The following is an 18,978-nucleotide window of genomic DNA, read 5'->3' as shown; positions in this document are numbered from 1 at the left end:
GTTGTTTGGGTTTTTGTTTTGTTGGTAATATTATTTTTTTTATGTTTTTTTCTTGCTATCTTCTGAAGATAGCAATTTTGGTCAACTTCGTCACTTTAACATTTCTTTATAGCTTTGCATTCGGCCTAATGCCGATTTTTCCGCGCGCAGCCCCGGTCAATGCAGTTTTGCCGTTTCGCGCCGAATCATCATTTACAACACGTGCTAGGCAATATATTTTTGGAACATTTTATTTTTTATGTTTTTTGCTTGCTATCTTCTGAAGATAGCATTTTTAGGGCATACGAAGAAAATAATAATTATCAATACCTCCATCGGAATCGCATTCGGCCTAATGCCGATTTTTCTCTAAGCGCGCCAGGGGCGCAGCCAGCTTTTTAGGTCGGGGGGCAAAATAAAATTTTTGGGGCACAGACGAAAAAATTACAGTTGCATCATACAATACATAAAGACTGTATGTCTTCGCGCTTCCAAAAAAGGTTTTATTTGGGACGATGTGTACGTGTAGCGCGCAAAAATTTTGCATTTTACACTATTTTCGCCCATTATCAGGATGGAAAGGGCTTTATCTTTACAATGTGCGAACAATTTACAAAAAAAAGTTTGTATTTTACACTATTACGGTATTTTTTACACTGAATTTCGGTAGAAAAGCGCTCGTTGCCCATTTTCTTTTCCTTTGCCCTCCTGATTTTCTCTTTTATTTTTTTGTCAGAGGGGCACTTTTTTCTTTTCTTTTTTGTCACTCTACCCCCTGCTGCATGTGATGTACAAAACCAGGCAGATGCCTATTCATAATTACGTGTATCATTTTTTCCCTGAATTTTTCGCGATGATTCGAAATGTCGCCCTCTTGTGAAATAGTAGTTTAATGGATTTGGAATCTTATCAAATCAATAGATAAAGTGAAAGTTCCCTAGAAAACAGACCTGGTAGAAAAAAAAGACTTCATCAGTGATCGCTATCGAAAGTGTAAAAAACTATTCATTATTGTGTATAAAATTGCCTAAAAGCGAAAATTCAGTCATTGTTTTCAGGTATTTTTTGAAACAAAAAAATTAGCAAAAACGAGGAAAACAACAGTATTGACAAAGTTGAATTCCCACTTCAATTACATGCAAATTTCCCCATAAAAGTTGCTTTGCCCGCACCCACTCCTGCAGTTGGACCTAAAGTGGGGGGGGGGGCATTGGGTGAGAACGTCATTATTTAATGGGATCTTTGGGTGAGAGCCAAAACAATCCAACTTAAACGCCTAAAACGTTGAATTTTTAGTTCAAAATAGTTTAAGGTGGTACTACACCGCTTGATAAATTTGTGACTATTTTTGCATTTTTCTCAAAAAATAATAACACACTGGTAACAAAAGTTATTTCAGTATGTATTTATTACACTTAATCGCTGGTACTGGTAGGCCTATATAGGCCTACAATAATTAATAATAAATAATAAATAATAAAAGGCTACAATTATGTAGCCTATAGCCTAATATATGGGCAAGGAATCCAGTTACTACACTGGAATTTCAGTGACTCAAGACAAGCAGTAGCTACGTTATTTATGATAAGAAAAGAGGTACAGCTAGAATGTACCTCATGAACCACTTGTCTTGAATCACTGAAATTTCAGTGAAGTATAATAATGGATTCCTTGCCCCTATAATACATAACATTTGCTACCAGTGTTGTAATACCACCTTAAATTACCGTTGTTATTTCAAAATAAGTAGGGCCTACAACAAAAAAAGTGAAAAATGAAAGTTGCCGTTCGACTTCGAATTGAAAAATAAGGGTCTTTGGGTGACAGATCAAATGACAGAGCATGCATGTGTCACCGAAAGTGTGGTGTGTGTGTGGGGGGCGGTGAGGGAGATGCCGGGGTAGAGTCTTTAACATAGGCATAGGCCTAGATACCCGTGATGGCCCATGTATAGGCCTACTCATCCCCCCCCCCCACAATGTTGACGCCTGTAGGCCCTATGTGGGTTTCTGACCAAATTAGTTAACCTCATAATTATTTGGCCATTTCCCGGGGGCCATTTTAGCCCAAAACTGCCCAATTTTGCGCGCTTCGCGAGAATTTATTCCCCTTTTGAACCATATTTCACAAAAATTGGCTTCAATAAAGTATATGGCAAAATTTTTCGCGCGCTTCGCGAGCATTTTTATTTTTACCAATATTTTGTCGACAAAAGGTGCTGCATTCACATTACTTCAAGAAATTTTTTCCAACCCCATCCCCCAAATGTCAAATCTACGCCACTGCACTGGTCTTTGAACTTTTTAATAGCTTCAAAAAAAAAACCCTAACTTTTTAATAGCTTGATGTCACACTGCTTGATGTCTTCCGATTTGGGCAAAGCCAACGCCCACCAATTTGAACCAATCAGTAACCCATAAACATGCCACACCATTGCATGTGATGTACACAACGTAAAAACTTGCCACAAATGCCTATTCATAAAATTACGTAGTAGATAAGAAGAGTCGATTATCTCAAATAGGGGGGTTAAATGGAAATTGTTTCAAATTATGTTCTTTAAAAAACACATTCAAGTAAATTGAAACAAAAGAGAGATTAAAATACCATTTATTATCCTACTATAACAAAAATCTCGGACAAAAATAGCTAAAAATGTACCTTTTTTCGAAGAAATACTTAATTTTGTTGAAATTGAAAATATTATTTGCGTACGAGGCTAAAAAGGAATTGACCGGTGACGTTATTGACCAGCGACAAAATCACGCGACAGTCACACGGGTCACAACAATACAGCAAAATTATACAACAGATAGGCACGTAGTTTTTTAGTATTTTGCGATGCTTTTGTAGGAGAAGAATGGGTATTGCACAGATCGGAAGAATTATTTTACTGTCGCTCCTTGCGGCGATTATAGTTTTTGTAATTATTGAAGCAAAACCATCTAAAGCAACTAAAGGTTCGCCGGTAATTCTGGGTAAGTATAAACATCATTCATGAGACTGGAGTAAGCTTACTTACACATGTTACTGGACCGGAAGCGATTATTTTTTTCGTACATCATATGTGTAAATTTTTCCGTTTTTCAAAATCAAACACGGAATAAAGCAAAACTCACTGAAAAAATAATATTTTCTGAAAAATCAACTGATTTTTGTATGTATGCGTTACAAAAATGATGTACGAAAAAATTAATCGCGGACCGGAATGCTACTCAACCATTTACAATTTACATTCAGTAGGCGCATCATATCAAATTTAGCCAGAATAATTCGGTTCCAAAACAAAATATTCACTGAGACATAATTGTGTTTATACATTAAAATTATAACTGTTAGCATAATTTAGTAAACATGTAGGTATCCCAGGCAAACCTTAGACTAGTTAACACATTTGCTAGTCAGCAAAATTCGACCGAGACCGGGGCCCAAACACAATGCATATTTACATAGAAATTTGAATTTTTTTCGAGAACAGGTCGGTGAAGGAAACCTACATAAATATGTTTTCTATACTTCACTTGACCCAAATATATGATTTCTTATGGTGATAATCAAGTCGCACATGGAATTTTAGAGGGATTTTGATAGCAGTTCCATTAAAAAAAGCTGCTATCGCCATGAGACTAAGATCTAGAAACACCCCTGAATGCCGTTTTGGGGAATTTTGCTAGCAGAATCTTTTTGATGAAAGTCAATCTTTGACAAGATGTAACTTTGTTACGGAAAGTGCTATGACAAAAATGTTTTCAGTTTTGGCTTTCTTTACTCAAGGGCTTTAATTTGATATGTAAAATGATGCAGTTTGATGGCAAATTTGAATTCACCTAGCATACCTAAAACATGGTTCAAGATACGTTTCAACTTCAAGAATGAAGTCAACAAACGAATTGCCCAGGCAAACACATGTCATGTCTTAACAGTCACAGCTGCCATCAAACAGCTGTCCAACAGGGATTGTATAAACATGTCATAAACATTGACTGTAGGCCTAATTTTTGAAAAATCCCATTTCGCATCTATAGCTCATTTTCTTAAAAAAACACTGGGCCCACACATGCTCAATATGTATGGCGGGACCTGGGTACAACATTTAAGCACTCCATTTTACAATACCGTATTTATAAGTTAACAATAATTAATTGTACACGTAGTATAGTAAATGCATGATTCTTTATGCTCAGTTTCTATACCATACTGGTTTCCAACTTCCGTAATCACAAAATTTTGTCTTTTTCCAATGGATCAAAACATAAAATGTGACAAGCAGAAACCGTAAAAATCGAGGCACTTATATTTTATAAATATAATATTAATAATGTTATGATAATCTACCCTGGTATTTCCTTCAGTTATTTTAAAAAAATGACTCACTCAGTAGTGAATAATTAGGCCTTTATATAACACTTCCTTTGCAATTGAAAGTAATTATTAATTGGGTTATGGTGAAACAGTTATGAACACAAATACAATTTATTCACACAGGCTCTGCTGTATTCTCTTATATTAAAGCCCCCTCTAATAAATGCGTCACCATTTTTTCAACCAAACTGTTCTATAAATTATGCAGAAAATACCATACGAATCCTGTATTTTCGAATATTACGGTATGTCAATCCATGTCAGCTTACTCTTTCTTCCATGCTAGCAATGACTGTGTGATTGGTCAATTCTCAAAAGCTGTGTTTCCGCCGTAAGTGCCTGTCTTTGCGTAGTACGCTCGACGCAAATACCTGTGTGTACCCAAGTTGGCTCTCATGATTGCGAATTAGATATTTTGCCTATTGCCTATACCACTATAATACCAGGGGGTACTATTGATGTTTTTAATGGGAATTATCAGAACTGACTTGGTAAAAATAGACCTTTAATTAAGGGGGTACTACACCCCTGGCCAATGTTGTGCCTATTTTTGCATTTTTCTCAAAAATCATAGTGTATTGGTGACAAGTAAGATATGTATATGATAGGGGCAAAGACTACAACTACTGCACTGAAAATTTAGCAACTCAAGGAAAGTAGTTCTTGATTTATTGATCAAATATTGGTTTTCCCTCATTTTTGACTGTAACTCCACAACTGTTGTCTGTGCTGAAATAAAAATTTCCAGTGCATTAGTTGTAGTCCTTGCCCCTATATATACATATCTTACTTGTCAACAATGCGCTATATTTTTTGAGAAAAATGCAAAAATAGGCAAAAAATTGGGCAGGGGTGTAGTACCCCCTTAATTGGGTTATGATGAAACAATTTATATGAACACAAATACATGGACATGAATTTTGTGCATCCACCCAGGGGAAGCAAAATTTATTCACACAGTTGTATTCTCTTATATTAAAAAGGAAGGTGACCTGATATATTTGGAAGTTTTTCTGCAATACAATATAAATTTGTGTTACAACTTAACTTTGTTTGATAAGAATTCCTTTTGTTTGATAAGAATTCCTTTCATTTGTTATGAAGTGTAGGCTATATAGTATGCTTGCATGAATTTGATTATGAAGGTATGAGGTTATCAATATTGGTCATCAGTTGACTTGTATTTAAATATTTACACAAACTTTTTATGACAATTATTTGTTTGTTTTGAAACAAATTCAGTACTAATTACTATACAATTGGACTTCCCTTCTTCAAACATGTATGCAAAGGACGAGGGCATTAGGGAATAAATGGCTTGCTAGTGGTACCTTTGTGAAATCACGTCTTGTGTTTGTGGCTTGAATCATGATCTCTGCACTGCGCTGGTATTGTACTGCTGACCAATATTGTTGACAACCTTGTTTTACAAACAGCATTTATAAATTTTGCTTTCCAAACCAAACAATGATTTTTATATGCCAGTTCAGCCACAGATGGTGACAGTGCTGTTCAAAACACACACAGGGTGTGAAGGGTAATATGGAATTGTGCCCAAATTATTTTATATTATAACCAGATTTGTTCTGTTAAAATCCTGACAAAAATACATGTATTAAGCCTAGCCTCACAACTTACAATAAATACTACATGCTACAATACATGCTGGTGCCTCCACTTCAGTGGGTTGTGGCGGACAACACAAATAGGCACCTCCAACCCCCCCCTTCCCCCTGGGTGCTAGGGTTCAGGGTTGTCACTACACTGGACAGGGCCGTATGGCACTCACAAAAAAAAATTCGAAAAAAAATTTAGGGGGGTGGTACTCTCAAAGCCTATTCCCCGATCCCTAGCGTTCACTAAAAAGATAGTGCGAGGCGCGAGAGCTTCGCTCGCTACGCTTCGCCTTCAATATTTTAACCAGTACTTTTTTGGTCCTGGTGACAACCCTGCTAGGGTTAATGTGATTTTGTGTGCATATATTTTTTGTAATATATAGGGAATGTATTATACAAGTAATAATTTAATTCTTAATGTGTGTGATAAATTTATTAATTTCCGTTTCCTTTTTATTTTTGTGCACCACATACAGTTCCTGGTGATGGAGGAAACCAGCTGTGGGCAACGTTGAATAAATCCAGCACTGTGCATTATTTATGCACAAAGAAATCGGATTTATACAATCTATGGTTGAACCTAGAAGAGCTGTTTCCATATCTTATAGAGTGTTTTGTTGATAATATAATGTAAGTTTGTGGATATACCGGGTGTCCCAAAAAAAGGTTACATGTAGATTTTTGAAAATAATCGAAGTTAATGTTAACAAATATAAATATCCTTTTCATGACATAATTTATGTACCTTCTACTAGTACCCCTGTGAATGTCAAGTTCGCAACCTACGCACTTAGTCCGCATTCCACGCATTCCTGACCAAGCTCTTTACGTGACAAATGCAACACACACGGTTCATTATACCGTCACAGCCACTGTGCATTTGGCGGGGCATTTGAGTAGGCCCATGCAGCCATAGCATGGCAGGTGCAGTATTTCTGATAAACAAAGAATAAATCTTGTTCAGTTTTATTTCAAGAGTTCTGTCAGAAATGTAAAAACAAACCGCAGCGATTCCAAGCCAACAAAATGCAAACAAGGCCTAAATGCAAAAGATTGTTATTCATTTCACTATGTTGATGACATGAGATACAGCGTGCAGAACTGCTTTCACCAAAAAACGTGTTATTCTCTAATGACCATCTTCCTTTATTTGTTACCACCAAGAGTCAAGAAGCTCTAAAACTGATTTATTTTCAGTGTACAATATTTAATTTTTCAATATGTTTCTTTTGTGCAATAAGTTCAACAATGAAAAGTAAGAGAAACACAAAAAGTAATAAAGAAAAAGTCTGAAAACAAAGGTGTGCGTGTGTTCAACTTTTGTTGTGCGATATTTTGATGATTAGCCACTCTTGACACCCCTGTCATCTTGCGCTCATAAGTTAAGTTGCTTTTAAGATACGGAATTGAAACTTAACAAACTGTTAGAAGAAGGATGAATAAATGTTATCTGAAAAAATGACATTGTTTTGTTGTACCATCACAAAATGCGGTTCATTTTCTACATGTAACCTTTTTATGGGACACCTTGTACTATGCAAAATTAAACATTTTACATAGCATTCCTAGCCTTTTCATTATTGTATCACACCTGTAGGGGTGTAAATTAATGGTTATTTGTCTATTCGTTTAAACGGTTGGTGATTTTCCTAAAGGGATAGTGCATTTGCGGTTGGTTAACATGTAAACATAGACAATGTGCATTTACAGAAAATGAGTTGGTTCTTTTTAAATCAAAATTAAAAATTTGGTTTTTTAAGTTTATTGTACTTTTAGAGCTTTAATTTGGTGATAAAGTTCTCCATCACAAAATTGACTTCTGGCTCAAGAGATAATAAATTTTAGTGTTGCTCAGAGCAATAAATTAAGGGAAGTTGAATGCTAAAACCAATATTAGCAACAAAATTGAATTTAGGTTGATCTCATCACATGTACATGTAGAGAGTGATAGAGATACCGCAAGATAAGCTTATCATATAGACAAACATGACACACTGATAATAAATTAATTCAAGTATTTGCTCAGCCTTTCTGTTGATAATTGTTTTTGCAGAATGCAGTATGACAATAAAACAAGGACTATACATGATGCACCTGGCGTAAATGTGTACCTGAAAGACTTTGGCAATACGTCTACGGTGGAATGGTTGGACCCCAGCCAGGTGACTTTAGGTGGGTTGTGTAACTAGTGTTTGTAATTGAAAAATGAGAATATAAAATTTTGTTACATTACTTACTTTTAAAAAAATGCATATTTTTCAGTTGTATAAAATTGACCAATTAAATGAACCCCAATGTAAATTTATCCTCGCTTCAAAGTGGTATTGAATTGATGTACTAACAAACTGTAAAAAAATAAACAAGAAATTTGTAAACTTGTGAAGTGAAATGTGATGTTCTGTTTATAACATTATCTAGAAGTCTGTTTTCATTAAACCCACCCAAAGAGCTTTTTGATTAGCAATGGTTAAAGTGTGTGTAAAAACGATATGGATTGCTTAGCCTATGAGAGACATAAATCCCGGGGTACTTTGTACAAATGACTATATGGGGACGTGCTACAAACATCGGTAGCATTTTTGGCCTTTTAGTATCAATGACCCATTTTTCTAAGCCAATTTTGGTATATGGATGGGTCCGTTTTTGAATATTTTCTCAATTTCTCAGAAATTAGCCCAATTTTGCCTCAATCTAGCCAAAATTTTCTTAATTTCCCCAAAATTTTGTGGACATTTTCTAAAAACTAAGACAATTTGGGTTCAATTGAGCCGAAAATTTTGAGACTTTTGGTGTGTCAACTCGATGGGTCCAAATTTCTTGACAAATTGGTGTATTGATGAGTCCACTTTCAAATTTTCAGCAGCACACCTGTACCCCGGACATAAATAAACAAGTTTTCACCACATTTTAAGAATGATGGGTATTGAGAAATATTTCCACTATTACTGGTCATGTTTATGAGTCTGTGATCTGTAATTAGTTATGAATTAGCAAGGTAAAGTTGAACTGATCAGAAAGAGACAGATGTCATTGATACTTCTTCTTCTTCAGATTACGGCTCAACACTCCAGGTGGAGAAAAGCGAGTCGGATATTGTGTGTGCGCTAGTGCTTGATACTTGCTACTGGAAGTGGTTCTGTAGCTGTTGTTTAAATGCTTTTGGATCTTCCATGCTGATGATTTGTTGTGGTAACTTATCCTAGGTATGAGTGAGTCCTAGGTATGAATGAGTATTTAAAACAGTCTTTTGAGGAGTATAGTTCGATAAATGACTTGGTATGTGACCTCCTGGTGGAGCGCTTGACCGGATACAAATAGGCCTACTATATTTCTAATTAATGTTATCACTTTCCTGTCCACAGCTAAGTACTTTGTTGGTTTGGTGAATGCTTTAGTCAAGGTTGGCTATGAGAGAGGGGTATCAGTCAGAGGGGCACCATTTGACTTCAGAAGAGCACCACGTAAGTTATCGTCACACTAGCAAAAACTTGTATGTAATAATTTGTTGCGGAAGTTGTTGTGATATTTATTTCAGATTGAAATATTTAAGATCAGGAAGTAAAGCTTAAATGTGCAACACATTAAATCATGGATGAATGATATGGACCATAAATACAATGCAAGTTTAGATTAATGGTTTTCAAATCTGCTACATGTTCACCTGTCCATATATAATCAGGCCAATTTTGTTTCATTTTATGTGCTAAAAATCAGGTCACCCATGTGCTATTCATAAATGCTTCTTGATTTGTCTTTTAATTTATGCACCTCAAAAGAAAAAACACATTAACCTTGCCAAATTTAGAAAGGTATTAAGATATGGTAATGAAGCATAGTGAGAATTTAGTATCAGTCACATTGTCATGTAGATAATAATACAGTGTTGTGGGATAAATGCTCAATATACTTTGGTTAATCTCAAGTTAGGTTGTGACATAAGTGCATGTTTCGCTGGTTGCAGTATTGAATCACATGCATAAAGCTCATCTTGGAGCGCTTACATGCACACATTGTCATGTACAAGGACGGTTTCAAATGTGGCGCAACCGACAAAAAACAGCATTGACATAGCGGCCAAATTTAAGGTGAACCGAAGCTAGATTTGAACAGTTGTGATTGTCCTTTTTGTATAAATTTGTTCTCTAATGCAATGGGCTGTAGCTTCACCATTTGAAACTTGGCATGCAATAATTGTTATAAAATATTTCAAATAACCATAAAATTGTTTTATGTTTTTCCCATCTCCAGATGATGATGGTGGTTGGGGAGTAGCTCTTAAACATCTGATCGAAGACACCTACAAGATCAATGGCAACAGGAAAGTTGTGTTAATTTCACACAGCTTAGGTGGTCCCTTCACATTATATTTTCTGAATAAGATGACACCAGATTGGAAGAATAAATTTTTAGAAAGTTTTGTACCAATAGCAGCACCATTTGCAGGAGCTACCAAAATAAAAAGAATGTTCTCTTCAGGTTAGTACTTGATGTTGACTTTTTGATGACTTTTACTATGAGTTAAAAGTCAAATGGGAGACCTTCTGCCACTAAATGAGCGCAAGTTGGTAGTTTTGAGACGTCCTGGCTGCTGTGTTGGTGTTCTTTGTTTCACATGCACCTGTTCAAGCCAATAGTATGCCTGTATGGCCTTTGTGAATGGGGGCACAATCGGTCATTCTTTCACACAAAGAACATACTACTGGCTTGTACAGGTGCGTTGCAAACAAAGAACATCAACCCAGCAGCCGGAATGTTTGAAACTACCAATATGTGTAAGCCCCGGCAAAAAACGCAATCTCGGTTTTCTCGCCGCAATTCTCGCTATTGAGTAATTATCTCGCTTTTACAAACAATAAAACAAGGTGTTTAATGCCGTAAAAACTTCCGAAAATCATTGAGTTCCATGCCGTGTTGACAATTCATGTCATCAAGTAAGCTTAAAATGCACTCACCAGTGTGTAGTTTCAGTGCTTAATTGGTCTCTAAAATGCCATGTCAAGGTAATTGAATACTAAATTGTAGTAGTTTATAGTTAAATTTATTAAACTGAGAAAGGATTTATTATGTAAACAACATCTTGAGGTGGAAATACTTGAACTTCTGTTTACGTTTTTCATCCTTCGATCGTGATATCGGCACATGTTTACATACATTGGACTGCTTGGACTTCCAGAGGGCAGTATTTTGTTTTGAATATTCAGGGATTTTTCTGTTTTTGGCGGCGATTTTCCAGGAAAATCTCGGTTTTTAAAGCAAATTTGGGGTAAATCTCGCTTTTTATTTTTTTATATCTCGTTTTTTGCCTTTAAAAATTGCGTTTTTTGCGGGGCCTAAATATGTGACTTTTTATGTTCATTTCGTGGTAGCCGGTCACATATGTAGGATACATGTTTTTGTTTTTTTATTGTACTGAGGACATTATCAATTCTATGAAAAGTATTTGATCAGGCACCAAAGAGGTTATACCTAAAGAGTACCGACTCAAAATCCCCCTGTGTGTAAAGCTGTATTATGTTAAACTTCCATTTTGGTTTGTTACTCATGGAGGGCTTACAGTGCACCTTTGTCATTTTTCGGCAAATGCCCGAAATCTAATGATAATTTGCATCTTTATTGTTGAGCTTTACGTAGGCTTGCACATTCAGCATTTGTGGCACAGCGCATTAGACACAGAACTAAAACAATATATACTTTGAATTGGTAGGAGCTGGATGCATAGCTGTAAAAAAATAATGTACACTCTTGGCCCTCCATGACTGACACAATCAGGGCCAGGTATCGGTACTATTTGGTTCTGCCTCAGTGTCAGGCACAGAGATACATACAAGTTGAATGTACACAATGATGCTTGAATGATATGATCACAAACCTTTTGCTTCTTTTCATCCCGCCATCTGCAAAAGGGTCATTTTCAAACTTTTTAGGCCTGTATTTGGTCTTGCTTTCAGGTCTTGGGAGCTCAATTAAGAATTGAGAACCAAATACTTCCTTCCATTAGAACCATACAGTTATGTAGATGTAGAGTCAAGAATAGCTTACTAAACTTAAGTTCACCTCACCTTAAGTTCAGTAGTGACATAGGTTCATATTTTGATGGTTGCAGTATCAAACCGCTTTCAGAAAGTTAATCGCGCAGAGTATATGTGCATTTGTGCAAGGGCTTTGCCGCCCGGGCTTTGCCGCTGCTGCAAAAAAGCAGTGGCAACTTTTGATGTCACTACCAAACTTGAAGTGAACAATATATGTTTTAAAAACAATGACAAATAACATCTTGTGTTCTCTACCTGCAGGAGACAATTTTGATGAATACGTAATCAATGCCATCACAGTACGACCGGCTCAAAGAACATACCCTAGCAGTGCCTTTCTTCTTCCTAGCAGTAAATACTGGGATGACGATGAAGTTCTCATGTATACACCAAAATTTAACTATACTGTGAATGACTATAAGAAATTCTTTATGGATCTAGGCTGCCCTAGTTGCTGGGATTTGACAGTAGATACAAAGGATCTTATTCATGATTTAAGAGCACCAGGTAAGTTGCCTGTTCTGTGACTTGGCATGACATTTGTATGTATTATTAACAGCCCTGTGTAAAACTATTTGGTGCTTGTACTGACATTCTTTGCATAAGACAGGGGCAGGATAGACCCAGAAATCCTCCCACTTATAATCGGACCCAGACATAAAGAAACCAGCTCACGTCTGATGTCACCTGTCAATCAACCTCAGAAACAGTTATTATTATATATTGTGTTGATAGAAATTTCTGAACGCAGCTATAAAACAGCAGACTCTATGGTTAGTTATGCACCTCAAAACATGCAAAACAGGTCTCGAATCTGGTGCAGGTCCAGGGGCAAGGAATCCAGTTACTACACTGGAATTTCAGTGACTCAAGACAAGCGGTACATTATTTATGATAAGAAAAGAGGTACCGCTAGGATGTACCTCATTTCTTAACGTATATAATGAACCACTTGTCTTGAATCACTGAAATTTCAGTGAAGTAATTCCTTGCCCCTATAATATACGTAACTTTTGTTACCAGCGTGTAGTTATTTTTTGAGAAAAATGCAAAATTAGTCACAAAATTTATCAAGGGGTGTAGTACCCCCTTAGGCACAAGCCCTGATGCAAACCATCTCAAAGTTAGGTCTTAGTAATAGGAAACTTTCATTCCTGAAGGCATCATCATGTCAACAATGCCTAGAAATGTTGCTTTTTGCCTTGGTGCCTTGTGAAAGTACCAACATTGTTCACCATTTTCATATTTTAAGAAGTGTTAGGATTAGGGATTAGTGTATAGGTTCAGGTTAGAGTGGAGTTTAGAGTTAGGTTATGGATTAGGGTTTATAACAAAGTTATTAGGTTTTCAGATTAATAATCCTTCTGACTATCAACCTGTTACCAATAAAACAGGTATGCATCCTACTCTATGAACGTAAGAATACTTTCCAGAAGAATAGACACAAAAAGTGCAACATTATGTAGAATCAATATTGGTTTAAAAGATAATAAAGAAAGTTTTGGGTTAGTATTCAAACAACTCTGCTCCAGATGTTTGGGGTTGGAAGAAGGAGCAGGAGTTAGTCCAAAAAGAGAGCGGATCTATTGTAGATGGTAGAATTTGCAAACTTGGTATAAAAACCCAAACCTAGTACAGTTAATTACAAGTTTTTCTTATTTCTACAGGTTTGCCAGTGTACGGTATTCATGGCAGAGATGTGGACACAGAAGAGCAGTACACATTTGATGCATCACATAAATTTCCAGATGCTCAACCAGTGATCAAATTTGGTCAAGGAGATGGTACAGTGAATATGAGGAGTCTGAAATCATACCTCAAGTAAGTGCCTGGACTTGAAATTTTAAAGACTTTCATGCCACAATTTTACAAGGTCATTTATAGGGTCATCAAATAACTCAAATAAACTTGTGGAAACTTTTCATGAAAACAGTGGCCCCTGGGTTAAGGGGGTACTACACCCCTGCCCAATTTTGTGCCCATTTTTGCATTTTTCTCAAAAATTATAGCGCATTGGTGACAAGTAAGATATGTATATTATAGGGGCAAGGACTACTACTACTGCACTGGAAATTTTATTTCAACACAGACAACAGTTGTGGAGTTACAGTCAAAAATGAGGGAAAACCAATATTCGATCAATAAATCAATAACTACTTGCCTTGAGTTGCTGAATTTTCAGTGCAGTAGTTGTAGTCCTTGCCCCTATAATATACATATCTTACTTGTCACCAGTCCGCTATCATTTTTGAGAAAAATGCAAAAATAGGCAAAAAATTGGCCAGGGGTGTAGTTACCCCCCTTAAAACCCTGCCAAGATGGATAAGCAAGTTTTACTTGTTGTATTGTTTTGGAAATTTAGACTAAAATTAACAATGTTATACAGAGAAACAATTTACTAAAAGTATCTCCTATTGACATCAATGACATGTTCAAAGCACTGGTTTAGAGGCATAGTAATGTTTGAAATCAATGCATACCTGTCACAATGGCTATTGTTATTTACCTGCAGGGGTCAGCTTTCCCTATTTTTGATGATTAAAGTTTGTTGTATTAAATTTTGAACTGCAAATATCAGACAATTCCAGTTACACCAAAGTGTTCTTTGATTACACTGAACCACAATGACCTCAACCCAATGGCATAGTTCAATAACCTCAATTAAACAATCATAGTACAAAATTTGACCTCAAGTTGCAGAGTATGAGTTTTTGTACCCAAATTGTCAAAGATCATTCAATGAATGTGCAAATGTATTGGGGTTAAATAACTGTGCCCTGATAGATGGGGATGCTGTGGATCCTAGTGTTACACCTGTTGATACCGTGTTACAGCAGGTTGATGTCCTTGATCAAGTTTAGGGTCGATTCCAAGTTCATTATAGTCAGTATGCCTATTTCAAGAATGAAATTAACACTCTCCCAGAGACATGAAATGCATGCACACCAACCCTTACCCTCCTGCACACCCTCCAATTCACACACCCCACACGCTCACCCCCACACCCCAACATCTTCTGTCTGATATCTAATCAACAATGATATAGTATACTGTGAAGCTTAATAAAGATTTAAAATGAACTCTGTAGGAGGAAATAATTGTTAAATCAGGTGACTGGTGGAAATCATGTGAAACCTGTGTACTGGTTACACAGCCATTATATGATGGAAATCATGGAATAATGCCAAAGCAAAACAAAACCACAGTTCTCAAACCATGCAGTGAGTGTGTGACTATAAATAAACAAACAGGGTTTTATAACAGCTGACCTTGTTTTTATAACACAATTGGTAAACAAACCGGGCTGTTTATATTCTATCTCAATAAAAGGTGGGACTAAATTAATATGACGGTGTATTTCTATATACAGTAACACAAAACAAAGCCTATCAACTTCAACACTTTTCATGCCTTCATAAAGTTGAGATAATATTTCGGTAAGTTCTTTGTCCAGGGGGATTTCAAGCTAACTCAATTTTTCCTGCAACCTCTCGAACCATAGTCAAACGCCTTATTGATTGAGCTAACTTTGTTGTTGACAATAAATAAAAATATTAAAAATAATTTGTTGAATATCAGAAGACAATTCTCTTTGTGTGTGTTATCCAATAATCTCTATTTGTTTGTATCATATCTTACAGGTGGAGAAAGGAGCAAAAAGCACCTGTCACTGAGTATGAAATACCTGGAGGTGAACATCTAGCAATTCTACAGAATGCAACCCTACATCAGTACATCATACACAATATACTCAAGTTATGATCAAGGTTTGGGACCCCTTTTTCATTTGCACAGAAAAGAGAGTCCCGTATTCTCTGTAAATATCACAGATCTTCCATTGCAGGTGTATGCTTTCTTAATTTGGGAACAGTCAATTAGTCTGAGGGTCATTAGATCAAAAATAGTTAGAGTTTAAGGTATTCTAGGTTATGATTTTAAGAGTTTTTAAGATTAGGGTTAGCATTGGGGTTGGGGTCAGAACTATGATTAGGTTTAGGGCTGAGGTAAGGTTATTGGTTAGAGTTAGGGTGAAGTTTAGGATTTATAATACTTTTGAGTTTATGGACTGATGACTCTTCTGACTATGGACCTGTTACCCTTAAGTTGTGTATATTGTAATATTGAGGTTCTGTGGAGTGATTTTATATACTGTTCATTGCAGCTTGTGCATATCTAATATGTTCGGTCCCATGGACGAAAGAGATAACAGACCGCGTACAATACATGCAGTCAAAGTCTCAGCATCACTCAATAATGTGAGCTGATTGTTCCACAAACGATCGGCCCTCATGAAAATGCGAAAATTCACCGCATACAATGCACAGGGACTTTGACTGTTCATACACGGTCTGTTTCGTCCATGTTCGGTCCAAATTACATGTAGCTGGAACTGGGCATTGAATTTTGTCATTCCAACTTGATCAGATTTCAATGCTCAATTTCAACATACAATATCTGCCAAAATGGTTGTCTTGATTGTCGTCGTTTTATTAGATATGCAAATAATTACTAGTAAAAGGAGTGGATAAGGAATGGATGCCTGATCATGATTCACCTTCCCACTGCTGTAGAGGTAGATGTCTAAAATACTATATTCCGTATTCTCTCTAACTTAATGCTCCCCCCCCATATTTTTTGCAAAAAAGTGCAGACATTTCGTGAGTAAGCTTACCATTTGAATTTGCTGCCGACATCTTCACATAATTGCGTGGACAATCTTACTTCAACTTCCATCCAGTTTATTGCCAAATTATAGTCAAATTATCAATAAAAGAACTATAAATAATTTTTCATATTACATGTATTACCGACAAATACGCTGTTTATGTGGGCGCTATATTGGGGGAAAAAGTTTTTTTCATTGAAAATTTGCCTCTAATAAATACCCACTTTTGGAAAATGCAGTACCCCTAGGGCATTAAGTAGAGAATATACAGTAGCTTACAGTATATGATCAGGAAAAGTTAACCCCTGAGCACTACCTGCCGATCTAACATCAGAGATGCCAATCTTCCGATTTAAATCGGAATTCCGATTTTTTTGTATTTTTCATTTTTTTTTTTTTTTTCTAAAAAAAAAAAAAAAAAAAAGCAAGTTATAGACCCTAAATTACTTGTTATTCAAGGTTGGAAACCATAGAAATACTGCTATTTCAAAAAAAAATTGCCAATTTTATTTTACAAAGTTGGATAAAGTTGTACATTTTGATTACTTTTGCTTCTATTGAACAGTCAGGAATACATTGAATTAATATACATTGCTAGCTGAAGTAGCAGTATTTCTATGGTTTCCAATATTAAATAACAAGTAATTTAGGGCATATAACTTGCTTTTTTGGCCAAAAATATTTTTTGAAAATTTAACAAAAAATAGGGGGGGGTCAAAAATTTGATGAATCATCGTTTTTATATTACGCATTATATATATCCATTTCAGCCATGTAGGCCATGTTATTAGGCCAAAAAATACTTTGGAAAATGGTCTCTCATGTACAAAAGTATAGGAAACTGAACATTTAAAACCACTTTTTTGGGATGAAGGAAGCATTTTTTTCAAAAAAGTCTAAAACTGGTTTTTATGTTAAAAATGGCCTTTTGGGGTGCTAATTCTGCTAAAATTGCCTAGGCTTAGGTACCTAATTTGCATATTTTATGGTATAATTTTGAGAAAACAAGCCTTGAAGAATATTACATGTATAATAGATAGTCTTCAATACTGCTATCTAGGCTTGTTTTCTCAAAATAACCTTATTTTTTTATCCATTTGAATGTAATTTTACCCTCAGAAATGGTGTCTCCTGCAGTGTAAAATGTGTAGAAACCCTCTGGCTTTGGGGGGCTTCGCCCCCTCAACCTCCACCGGGGCTTTGCCCCTGGACCCCTGGACCCCCGGTCGTGGGGGCGAGACTTCGGTCGCTTCGCTCCCTACGTTCGCAAATTTCAGATTTTTTTTTCATAACCCATTGGCATCTCTGTAACATTGCCTCTGATTGGTCAATTACATGATATTTTCACTTTAATCACTAATCAGAATGGAGGTTTGCAAATAAATCACCCCAATTTTTTGCATGGTGAAATTATTCTATCAATGTTGCTGGTTGGTCCAATTGATAATGAAAACTTCTTTTTGGCCAATTGGCAGGTAGGTCTCATGGGGTTAAGGTAGGCATACCTTTGAAATGTTTTATTGCTCAACAACATTATAATCATTTTATTAAAATATATAGTAATACTATATATATACTCTCTGTGCTAAACCCTACCACAAGTCATTACACATCCTTACATTTTCTGTGGCATATTTGAAACTTCTTATGTTTAATTATAGTAGATATTTTTTACTGTCACTAAAGATATGAATAATAGACCTTTTCAAATCAAAGTTCTCCAAAGACAGCTGTTTGTTTTTATATACCTCATCTAAAGATTACCGTCATCTGATTGGTTAAAAGAGCAGGCATAGTTTTGAATATGCCCGCAAAAGTAACTATTCCCCGGGCATAGTTCTGCGTGTGCGTTGTTCCCAGCGTAAAATGATATTGCGCATGCGTTAATATTTTTGCACGTTATAATTACGCGGAAATCGCGGATTGTAATCTGTGCTGTTCGCATTGAAACTATTAATTTCTCTTCCCAAAATCGATGCTGTTAACCAACCAGATGACAAGAATCTTAAGATTTGGTATATAAAACAAATATTGACTGCTTTTTATTCGGGGAATGGTTAAAATTATAGGCCCGCGGTGATCTCAAAACCATGACTATGCCCCGAGGCATACCCTCATAGCAGTCAATATTTGTATAATATGATGACCACATATATTGGGGGCAGCACTAATGCTAGTTGTGCTTTGCGTAATGTGTGTCTCTGGCAAGCACTAATGTGAATTTACGCGATCTTAAGGATTCACGCTTACACACCTGGTGGATGTGCATAGTTTTCTAAATGTTTCCGATGTTGATTTGATTTGAAAAGGTCTATCAACAGTCTGC

At 36.1% G+C, this 18,978-nt stretch overlaps 1 protein-coding gene across 1 annotated transcript; it reads left to right on the top strand.

Moving 5' to 3' along the window:
• The first annotated feature begins 2,742 nt into the window (after positions 1 to 2,742).
• Positions 2,743 to 16,976, top strand: LOC140135586 (lysosomal phospholipase A and acyltransferase-like). Its single transcript, XM_072157126.1, has 8 exons — positions 2,743 to 2,957; positions 6,434 to 6,587; positions 8,011 to 8,129; positions 9,320 to 9,418; positions 10,206 to 10,433; positions 12,248 to 12,493; positions 13,654 to 13,807; positions 15,628 to 16,976. Exons 1-8 carry the CDS (start codon positions 2,840 to 2,842, stop codon positions 15,746 to 15,748), a joined length of 1,239 nt encoding a protein of 412 aa, XP_072013227.1. The 5' UTR covers positions 2,743 to 2,839; the 3' UTR covers positions 15,749 to 16,976.
• Positions 16,977 to 18,978: the final 2,002 nt, after the last annotated feature.

This window comes from Amphiura filiformis, chromosome 16, assembly GCF_039555335.1.
Source record: "Amphiura filiformis chromosome 16, Afil_fr2py, whole genome shotgun sequence".
In the NCBI taxonomy this organism is placed as follows: Eukaryota; Metazoa; Echinodermata; class Ophiuroidea; order Amphilepidida; family Amphiuridae; genus Amphiura; species Amphiura filiformis.
This window is presented reverse-complemented; position numbering and strand designations above follow the sequence as displayed.

Excerpts from the sequence above, each read along its gene's own strand:
- LOC140135586 (XM_072157126.1), top strand. The coding sequence starts at position 2,840 with ATGGGTATTGCACAGATCGGAAGAATTATTTTACTGTCGCTCCTTGCG. Across the intron at positions 10,434-12,247 it reads AAAAAGAATGTTCTCTTCAG|GAGACAATTTTGATGAATAC; the intron begins GTTAGTACTTGA and ends CTCTACCTGCAG. Across the intron at positions 12,494-13,653 it reads TCATGATTTAAGAGCACCAG|GTTTGCCAGTGTACGGTATT; the intron begins GTAAGTTGCCTG and ends TTATTTCTACAG.